Source organism: Phocoena phocoena, chromosome 13 (assembly GCF_963924675.1).
Source record: "Phocoena phocoena chromosome 13, mPhoPho1.1, whole genome shotgun sequence".
Classification (NCBI taxonomy): domain Eukaryota; kingdom Metazoa; phylum Chordata; class Mammalia; order Artiodactyla; family Phocoenidae; genus Phocoena; species Phocoena phocoena.
In genome coordinates this window covers 82,947,794-82,958,720 of record NC_089231.1, presented here as the reverse complement: position 1 = coordinate 82,958,720, position 10,927 = coordinate 82,947,794, and the positions used below count along the sequence as shown (strand labels likewise).

The 10,927-nt window shown below is 50.2% G+C and overlaps 1 protein-coding gene across 1 annotated transcript in view; it reads right to left on the bottom strand.

Moving 5' to 3' along the window:
* Positions 1–52: 52 nt before the first annotated feature.
* Positions 53–10,927, bottom strand: part of CFAP251 (cilia and flagella associated protein 251) — an 80,130-nt gene continuing 69,255 nt past the window's right edge. The window contains exon 23 of the mRNA XM_065889533.1: positions 53–606. Within this exon, the coding sequence (XP_065745605.1) occupies positions 53–606 (554 nt within the window). The remainder of the gene's footprint in view (positions 607–10,927) is intronic.

The window sequence follows — 10,927 nt, the reverse complement described above, 5'->3', positions numbered from 1 at the left end:
GGTCCTGCTCGCGCTCCGCGGCGGCCACACTCGCGCCCGCCCGCCCGCTCACTCACACAGAGACACACACACAGACACACACACACACACAGACACACACACACTCGCACACATACACACACACACACACAAAGCCTAGTGCCGCCGCGCGCCCAGGGCCCAGTGCGCAAGCGCCGGGCGGCAGCTGCACCGAGCAGGGGGAGCAGCGCCGCCGCGGCCGCCGGTAGTGCGGCCTCCGGGCGCCGCTGCCGCCGCGGTGCAGCGCCGCGAGCCTCTCCGCCCACCCGGGGGAGGCGCCCGCGACCCCCCGCTCCCCGGGGAGGCGACGAGGGGTACCCGGCGACCCCCGGCTCCGGGCACGCGGAGGGGAGGCGGGCCAGCGGACGTGCGCGCGGACACTTACTCGGAGGCCGCAGGTGCCGGGGGGTCCCCGGGAGAGGGCGGGCCGGCGGGGCGGCCGGCCGTGGAGGGAGCGCATTCCTGGGGAGCCAGCGCGGCAGCCCATCCGCTGCCCCGGGTGTGTGGCAGCGTCTGCAGTAATGGAAGTTTCCTGTGGGGCTCCCGACTTCTCCGAGTTGAAGGCGCCGATTCGGGACGCGAGGTGCTCTTGGAAAGAGTTGAGAAACGCGGACCTCTGCTGACCCCTCTGCCCGGTTTAAATACGCGAGCTAGGACGTCGCTTCCCTATCCTTCGTCCTTTTGGAAAACGAGGGTGGGAGGAAAGGTGCCTGGGGTGACCACTAGAGACATCCGACCTTGCTTATGAAAGAGCTTTCGGCGCAGGAAAAGCTCGATGATTATTTATCAGCGTTTCAACAGGGGCTCTTAGACCTTTCCTCCTAGTGATAAGTTGCCCTGGCCATAAAAAAGGTCAGGGAGCCCACGCTGGGGTTTCTGTTCGAGAACCACGAGTTGAGTTTAAGTCACTCCTGATGTAAGTCCCAGGCTCAGCCCAGGTGCTGCCACCTCACAAATGACCCTGGCAGGTAAAATGGACTGGCCAGCGACAAGGAGGACTTCTGGGCTGGTTTCTTCCCCGTGGTGCCTTACGACAGCTCCGCACGAATCTGCAATTACCAGGATAAGCCAGGGGCCTCAACCTTATGTTCAGCTGCAGCTAAATTATCTTGACCAGAGCCAATTCGTGCCCAGGTGGATGCTGGGGAAAAAGAATGACCCCGTTAGCAAGCCCAGTGCCTTGGAGATCAACTAACCCAACATCAGTCATTTTACATGGAGGGAAACTGAGTCCCAGGGAAGTTCAAGGACACAGCCATGAGCTAGATGTTTGTCTTCCGCTCATTCTAAAATCAAGCCCTTTCCCCTGAGGTTTTGGTTTGGGGGAGAAAAGCTTCTGGCGATACGGAGTGGAAGCTGCACTGCAGGCCTTTTCCTATGCATGTCCTTTTACCATACCAAACCCCAAGTTCCTGATGTGAGGATTATATGGGAAAACATGTAACAGTGGGTCATAAGGCAGCAGTCTCATACCCTTGGCCCTCTGACTTACCTGGCCAGCAGATACATGCTTAAGGTTACACAGAACTTTTTAAAGCATATATTTGAATGAAAAATGGGAACATATATTTAAAAATCCAAGTACTGAATGATGAATGGACAAATGGGCATATCTATACAATAGAACATTATTCAGCCATTAAAAAGGAATAAAGTACTGATACATGCCACGGCATGGATGAACTTTGAAAACATCCTAAGTAAAAGAAGCCAGTCAGAAAAAGACACATATTGTATGATTCCACTTATACGAGTTATCCAGACTAGGCAAATCCCTAGAGACAGAAACCGGAGGGACCGTGGGGAGGGGGGGAACGGGGAGTGACTTCAAATGGGTACAGGTGTTCCTTTGGGGGTGGTAAAAAAGTTCTGAACGTAGGCAGTGGCGATGGTCGTGCAGCATTGTGAAATGTGCTTTCTGTCGCTGAATCGCACACTTTAACGTTGTTGCAGTGGTCAGTTACATGATGTGTATTTTGCCACAGTAAAAAGATCTAGAGATAGCAGAAGACCTGCAAACTGGGCCCCACGTGCCACACGGCAACAGTCAGCCGGAGCCGAGACGCCCTGTGCCCCTCAGATAGAGCTCACTGGGTCACCAATGTGCCACCCAGTCACTGTGCTCATTTGTGTTACCACGTGGCCCCTGAAGGTGTCTGTGTGTTTGATCTCCGGTTAAACTAGAAGGCTCTCTCCAAATGTTCTTTATAAATGTAGTATGGCACTTTTTATAGTTTCCTGTCCCCTGCAGATAGTTTTACACTTCTTTCTTTCAACAAAGCACACTTGTTTTACGGTCTGTGTCTGATCATTCTGATATTTGAAGTATCTGAGACTCTGTTTCTGCTGGCTCTTACTCATGGTGTCCTATTTCTTTGTGATCTGTCTGGTTCTCCTTGACCTTGCTGGACATTGTATTTTAAAATTTATTTATAGGGATAATCTGAGGCCTAGAGTGAAGTTACCTTCCTCTCGAGTTGTTTTACATTTGCTCTGCCAGACTCCTGAGGGCACTGCTAGTGCAGGATGACCGACATCCAAGTTCAGGGCTCGTGGGTCCCTGGACCCCCAGGTGATGCCAATATAGGTTGCCTAAGTGAGTGAGACCGATCTGCTTATTGTACCCAGGGTGGGGTCAGTGATGTGCTGCAGCTGACCGGCAAGGCTGTGCTTCCCAACTCTCTTCAGTGACCTCCTATCAATAGTTCTAAATCAGCCACGGCGGAGCATTTACACTGTGGATATCGGCAAATGCTATAAGACATCAGGACCCTTTCCCAACCTCACCAAGGGCTGGTGATAAGCATTTACCAGCACACCACTGGGCGAGGTCTCATCTCCCACCCAGCGTGGACCCTGGACTTTGATTTCCGACCTCCTGCCTCAAGAAAACCATTCACACTGAAGTTCAAATATGCCAGACTTGGCAAATATCTACAGGGTTCGAGTGGCTTCCTTGCTGGATTAGCTGTCAGGGTTCTCTTTTTCCTTCAGTTTCACCTATTCCTTACTATCTTGTCAGCATGTGGTGGGTTTTAGGATTTTTTAAAATACGTTTTCTAGCATATGTTCTAGCATTTTTAGTTGCTTTCAGCTTGAGCGTTGGTCTGAATAACTAGTTACCAGAGACTGGAAGTCAAGCTCTCTCTGAATGTTTGTGATAATCTTAGACGTGTTAAAGGAGTGATCGTGGGGTTCCAGAGGTGAGTTACTTAGTCATGGCTTGTGCCTTGACCTAACTGTGCCTCATCTGTAAAATGGGGATGAAAATAAGACCTGCCTCACCGAGTTATGTGAATTAAAAACAGTATTTGTCAGGGAAAGTGGGGGGAGGGATACATTAGGAGTTTGGGATTAACATATACACACTACTATATATAAAATAGATAACCAACAAGTACCTACTGTATAGCACAGGAAACTATACTCAATATTTTGTAATAACCTATAAGGGAAAAGAATCTGAAAAAGAATACATATATATGTATAACTGAATCACTTTGCTGTACACCTGAAACTAACCCGACATTGTCAATCAACTATACTTCAATTAAAAACAACAACAGGGCTTCCCTGGTGGCTCAGTGGTTGAGAGTCCGCCTGCCGGTGCAGGGGACACGGGTTCGTGCCCCGGTCCGGAAAGATCCCACCTGCCGCGGAGGGGCTGGGTCCGTGAGCCATGGCCGCTGAGCCTGCGTGTCCGGAGCCTGTGCTCCGCAGCGGGAGAAGCCACGACAGTGAGGGGCCCACGTACCAAAAAAAACCCACCACCAACAACAACAATAACAAAAAACAAGACAGTATTTGTCAAGAATTTAGAACAGCACTTGGCACACAGTAACTGCTAGATACCAGAAAGCATTTGTTAAATAACAGACCTGGACGATCTTTGCATCAGTATGCCCCACACTGGGGTCTGAAGTCAAACTACTCTTCTAGGCTGGTAAATTCAACCCTTACGTCACTCCTCCTCCGGGATGAAGGCTCATTCACCACGGGGTGGGAGGTGTGGGGAGGGGAAGGATAACTCTGGAACAGAGATGGAGATGGGTGATTGTGAGGAAAATGCAGGCCCGGCCCTGGCGCTTCTGGGCACCTTGGTCCTTGCCTAGCAACTTGTGACCGAGCGCTGTTTTCATAAACAGAGGTGCTTTGGTGTTTGGGGAGCAGGTCGTTAGCAAGGCCCAGCCAAGAGGGAAAACTATGAAGGGCACACTCCAACCACAGAATGAAATACAGTCCCTTACTCGGAGACAGGAACAGAAAGGATGAGCTGTGGAGGCTGAAGCCTCCTCCCTCCTTTCACAGAAAAGGATGCTACTGGGACTTCCCTGGTGGCCCAGTGGGTAAGACTCTGCGCTCCCAATGCAGGGGGCCCAGGTTCGATCCTTGTTCAGGGAACTAGATCCCGCATGCGTGCCACAACTAAGAAGTCTGCATGCCGCAACAAAGATGCCACATGCCGCAACGAAGAACCACGTGCTGCAACTAAGACCCAGTGCAGCCTACATAAATAAATAAAAAAATAAATAAAATATTAAAAAAAAAAAAAAAAGGGACGCTACCATCCGGTCACACAGCCAGTTAGAAGAGTTCTGGCCAGAGCCCCGCTCTCCTGACTGTGTCTCTGGACCGGTGCTCCCCACTCCACAGTCATCAGGATGTGGAGAGTTGTAAATCAGCCCTGTGGGAGTGCTCTCAGGACCCTCCTGTCCCTCCCCCACCCAGAGAGGACAGGTAAATCTATACCAGCACGCCACTGGTGGAGCCCAACGGGATCCCGAATTATCGTAGGGAACGTCTCCCCCACAATGTGGGCCTGATGATGAATTGCAGATAGACTGGGGAGCCATTAAAAAAATTTTCTTTGATAAATCAAATACTCCAATTTGCTTCTCTGCCTACTTTTTCTTGCCTATAATTACAGCTCTAAATATGGTCACCAGCTCAAATACTAATAGACTAGCAAGTTGTATATCCATGCATGCAGCCACTGGCTTGCCTAAAAGTTGGGCCACTTGAGGCCATATAGAAACAAAGAGATAGTAGATATAAAGTGCTTCAAGAGACAGATGTGTTCAGAGGTGAGACGGTGTAACGCAGGCTCTTCCAACAATGAATGATTAAACACAGAAGTCCGGTCATGACCCAGTGACCTGGAGCAGAGTTGGAATGCATCTACCAATGTGCTCGGTGAGCTCTTAGGTCAGAAATCCAGGAGGCTGCCCGAATGTCTTCTCTCGCTCCCACGTGTGCAGTCATTTTGGCCGCCCAGCATCTGAATACCCTTCCTAGTTCTGGGTGAGCCTTTGTGGATGGAGGCTGCCCCCCACTACAGAAGCTAGAGGCGGCTTGTCCCTCTTTTTCCCAGGGGGTTAGGTCCTGGGCATGGGTCCCAACCTTACCCAGGTGGATGGTCTAGTAGGTTGATTTTCTTTTTTATTGAGGTATAGTTGATTTACAATATAATATGTTTGAGGAATATAATATAGTGACTGGTTCCTTTTTCTCCGCATCTTCGCCAACATTTGTTATTTGTGGTCTTTTTTTTTTTTTTTTTTTTTTTTTTTTTTTTTTTTTTTTTTTTTTTTTTTTGCGGTACGCGGGCCTCTCACTGTTGTGGCCTCTCCCGTTGCGGAGCACAGGCTCCGGACGCGCAGGCTCAGCGGCCATGGCTCACGGGCCCAGCCGCTCCGCGGCATGTGGGATCTTCCTGGACCGGGGCACGAACCCGTGTCCCCTGCATCGGCAGGAGGACTCTCAACCACTGCGCCACCAGGGAAGCCCCTGTGGTCTTTTTGATGACAGCCATTCTGACAGATGTGAGGTGATGTCTCTTTGTGGTTTGGATTTGCATTTCCCTGATGATTAGCAATGTTGAGCATCTTTTCATGTGCCTGTTGGCCATCTGTACATCTTCTTTAGAAAACGTCTATTCAGGTCTTCTGCCCATTTCTTTAATTGGGTTGCCAGTCGATTATTTTTAAATAATAGCTTTATTGAGATATAATTAACATACCATAAAATTCACCCTTTTTTTGGTTGTTTTTTTTTTTTTTTTGATGTGGACCATTTCTAATGTCTCCACTGAACCCACCAGAATATTGCTTCTGTTTTATGTCTTGGCCTTTTTTTTTTGGCCCCAAGGTATGTGGGATCCCAACTCCCCAACCAGGGACTGAACCCGCACTTCCTGCATTGGAAGGCAAAGTCCCAACCACTGGACAGCCAGGTAAGTCCCAAAATTCACCCTTTTAAGGTGTTTTTGTGTGTGTGTGTGTGTGTGTGTGTGTTTGTGGTGTGCGGGCCTCTCACTGTTGTGGCCTCTCCCGCTGCGGAGCACAGGCTCCGGACGCGCAGGCTCAGTGGCCATGGCTCACGGGTCCAGCCGCTCCATGGCATGTGGAATCTTCCCGGACTGGGGCATGAACCCGTGTCCCCTGCATCGGCAGGCGGACTCTCAACCGCTGTGCCACTAGGGAAGCCCAAGGTGTTTTTTAGTATAGTCGCAGAGCTGTGAAACCATCACCACAATCAATGTTAGAACATTCTTGTCATCTGAAAAAGAAACCCTCTACCCATTTGCTGTCATTCTTTCTCCCCCCAGCCTTAGGCAACCAAGAGTCTATTTCCTGTTTCGATGGATTTGCCTATTCTGGACACTTCACATGAATGGAATCATACAATATATGTCCTTTTGTGCCTAGCTTTTTTTTTTTTTTTTTTTTTGGCGGTACGCAGGCCTCTCACTGCTGTGGCCCCTCCCGTTGCGGAGCACAGGCTCCGGACGCGCAGGCTCAGCGGCCATGGCTCACGGGCCCAGCCGCTCCGCGGCATGTGGGATCTTCCTGGACTGGGGCACGAACCCGTGTCCCCTGCATCGGCAGGTGGACTCTCAACCACTGCGCCACCAGGGAAGCCCCCTAGCTTCTTTTATTTAGCATATTTTCAAGGTTCATCCCGTGTATTAATACTTCATTCTTTTTATGGCTGAATGATATTCCATGACATGGATTTACCACATTTTGTTCATCCATTCATTCATCGATGGACATTGGGTTGTTTCCACTTTTTGGCTATTATGAATAACGTTGCTATGATGATACGTGTACAGGTTTTTGTGCAGATGTGTATTTTCAGTTCTCTTGGCTACATACCCAGTAGGGGAATTGCTGGGTCATATGGTAACTCTGTATTTAACGTGTTGAAAAACTGCCAGACTGTTTTCCAAAGCAGCTGCACCATCTTACATTCCCACCAGCAATGTACGAGGGTTCCAATTTCTCCACATCCTCACCCACACTTGTTATCGTCTGTCTTTTTCATATTAGTCTTGTGGCGGTAAAGGGGTATCTCATTGTGGTTTTGATTTTGACTTTGATGTTTGAGGGTGTGTAGGGGCAGCGGAGAAACGACTTCCAGCAGAAGTGGCCCTTGGAGAGCCTAAGTAGCAGAGGCGCTGAGCTCCCAGTGGTGGCAGCGCCATGGGCATCCTGGCTGCCGTTGGTTCCTGGTCATTTTCAGAGCTTGCTTCTTCAGTCGCTCCATTGAGCCTATGAGTTACCTGCTGGTCTTCACATGAAGTCCCTTTCCCCGAAGCTAACCAGAGCCAATTTCTATTGCTCCAAACCAAAGATCATGGCTGATACCCTATTTAAGCTGCCTCTCAGTCTGTTATACTTATCCTTCCTGAATGTCTTTTCTCTTGTTGCAATCTTTCACTTCTCCCCAAACTACTATAACAATCCCCTTGCTGTGGGCCCTTTCCCCAGCCAATCCCTCTTGCCCATCACCCAGCCCTACGCCTCTGAGATCCAAGTTTGATCCACTTCTCCCCCTTCCCTTTCATATCAAGCCTAACCTCCCTGATTCAGCACACAAGGCCAGCCATAATGTGATCACTGACTTCTCTGGGCTGCTCTCCTGCCACTTCCCCCCGGCACTGCTCAGATGGGCTTAGAGCGCCTCATTCATGTAATGTCTCCTCCACCCGCCCTGATCGCCTCCTCCTTCCCGCCCCATCTGCTCTGGACGCCCCTATGTCATATCACAAAATACTGTATTATTATTGACAGGTCTGTTTCCCTCGCTACAATATAACCTCCTAAAGGGAAAGAAACATGCTTCCCGCCACACTTTATCTTAGGCCTTAGCACCAGGGCACCCAGCTCAACTGAGGTCACTGTTAGAGGGTCTGGCACAAGTTACTGCCGTTCTCGCATCTATCCTAGTGAAAGGCAGAGGTGACGGACAGCACACTGAGGGAGGGGTAAGTGGCGAGCTCTGGTGGAGCTTCGCTGTACACCTGGCTGCCTTTGGGTTACCACCGGCGACTCGGGACTGTGTAGTTAAACACGGTTGTGCACAAAGGGACAAGATCACGGAGAAGATTGTGGTTACATCTTTTTAAAATGTCGAAATCCCTGGAAAACTAAGAAGGATGTATTGATGCCGACTCAGGGTTTAAGGTTTATGGGGCTGAAACCCACTGGGAGCTTTCCCACCTTTGTCCAGTGTCACGTGAGAGAACACACCAGCTTCAGAGCTGGTTCCTCACAAGACTTATTTATAGTCTTTCCTGGGATCCTCTGAGCGGCAGCATACCCCATATCAAGACTCTTTGTTTTGTTTTGTTTTTAAAAGCTTCTCCAAGGTTATGTAATTAAATTTTTTAAAAATTTCATTTATGTATTTATTTTTGGCTGCATTGGGTCTTTGTTGCTGCATACGGGCTTTCTCTACTTGAGGCGAGCAGGGGCTACTCTTTGCTGTGGTGCGGGGCTTCTCACTGCGGTGGCTTCTCTTGTCGCGGAGCACGGGCTCTAGGCGCGCGAGCTTCAGGAGTTGTGGCGCACGGGCTTAGTTGCTCTGTGGCATGTGGGGTCTTCCCGGACCGGGGCTCGAACCCGTGTCCCCTGCATTGGCAGGTGGATTCTTAACCACTGCACCACCAGGGAAGTACCATATCAAGACTCTTTGAAAGTGAAGGAATGAGAAAGGCCAGATCGTCTTCTTGAAGACTTGGCCTCCCTCCATTCCTCCTGCCCATCGCCCACGTGAAAACATTCCTCTTCGGACTCGAGAGGAAGCACCATGCAATGGCAGTGCTGAAGGAATGCCAGAGGTCGTTCTAGACTCCTGAGGACCCCACCTTGAGCCTACGTCCCTCTCTAGGGTCTGACCACACAAACCTCTGGTTCACTGAATGCTTCTGGCCTTGGTGGCACTGTCCCCTCGGTCTGGAAGGTTCTCCCCACTCTTTCCATGACTGTCTCTTAACTTACAAGCCTCGTCTTTGGGGAGACTGGCCCCGATCACTTAACTAAAGTACATTTCCCTCATGTTATTCTATCTCATAGGCCCCTGGCTCTTCCTCTATGACCGCAGTTTGCAACGACATAGTTATGTGTTTGTTTAATCAGAGATCCCCGAAGACAAGGGCCATGCCCGTCTTGTCCACCCCTGTACCCCCAGCCCTACCGCAGTGTGGGCGCATACTCACCCTTTGCTGAATTCGTGAATGAATGGATGGATGAAGTCCATCTCCGAAGCAGTCAGATGCACACGGAGGAGAAGCTGGGTGGTGGCCAGCACTTTAGACAGCGCCTACACCTGATGTGCTCTCTCTGCATCAGAACCAGGGTCCACAATACCGCCCACTGCTCCCTCCGCCAGGACAGACACGCTGTGGGAACTACCCTTCACAGCACACGCTGTGTGTTGTCTGAAGTGCTAGCAAAGAGCTTGTAGTGGTTGTTGGAACTAAACTCGCCCCCGCCCAAAGGAAAAAACCCACTTGCTTTAACGACTAAGATCTAAAAAAATAAATACCATGTTTACATTGAAGTGTTTTGTGACTTCCCATCAACAAATAAGGAGAGAACAAGAGGGGGTGCAGGGCCGAACACAATGGCTCGTTCCCTTCCATGGGGGCAACCTTGGTATTGAACTTCCCCACTCACAGCTGGTGATTTCAAACTATGGAGAAAAAGGCAGGGTTGCCAACAGTGGAGAGTGATCTTTGGGGCCCGATGCCTCTCACCTGGGCACTGATAAATACCCATGGTTATCGGCGGGGGCGAGAGGCCTGCCTCGGGCATCAGCAGCTCAGGAAACACGGTAAAGAACCCCGCGACAGGTTTACTGTCCCACGAGCTTGGGCCCTACACTCAGCATCACACTGCCCTGGAAGAATGTTGCATCAACTCGGGTTGTGTGCGTGTGCGTGTGCGTGTGCGTGTGTGTGTGAGATATTCCTTTAAGCTAAGCTAGCAGAGGATGTTATATGACATATGAATAGGGTGGCAACTTACTGTTGAGTCCCAGTGTCCTGTGTCTATTTATTATAGTCAGTTTTGAGCCACTGCCTGCAGGGGAACCTCTGTCATCCAGATCGCTCAAGAACATGGTCAGGCCAAAAACCCCAGGGTCTAGGGCAGCCATGGCTTTAGGACACAGATCTTTCTGAAAAAAAAAAGCCCCTTTTTGTCTGCACTGTCGCGAAGCACATCGGGTTCACAGAGGACAGCTGGCACATGAGGCAACCCACGAGCAGGGGCCCGGACTGGCTTCAAGAGCATTGGCTTGAGAGCTGCGAGGCACAGGGCAGCTCGTGGAAACAACTCAGGGGTGGCTGAGGCAGAACGGTGGTACAGGATTTTTTTTTGGCCGTGCTGCGAGGCATGTGGGATCCTAGTTTCCGGACCAGGGATCGAATCTGGGCCCCGGCAGTGAAAGCACAGAGTCTTAACCACTGGACTGCCAGGGAATTCCCTCATTTTTAAATACAGTTTTGATTTTGAAATATTTTAGATTTGCAAAGGTAGTATGGAGAGTTAACACAGACCCTTCGCCCAGCTTCCCTCGTGTGCACTTTTAGGCAACCAAGATACATTGATCGAAACTAAGA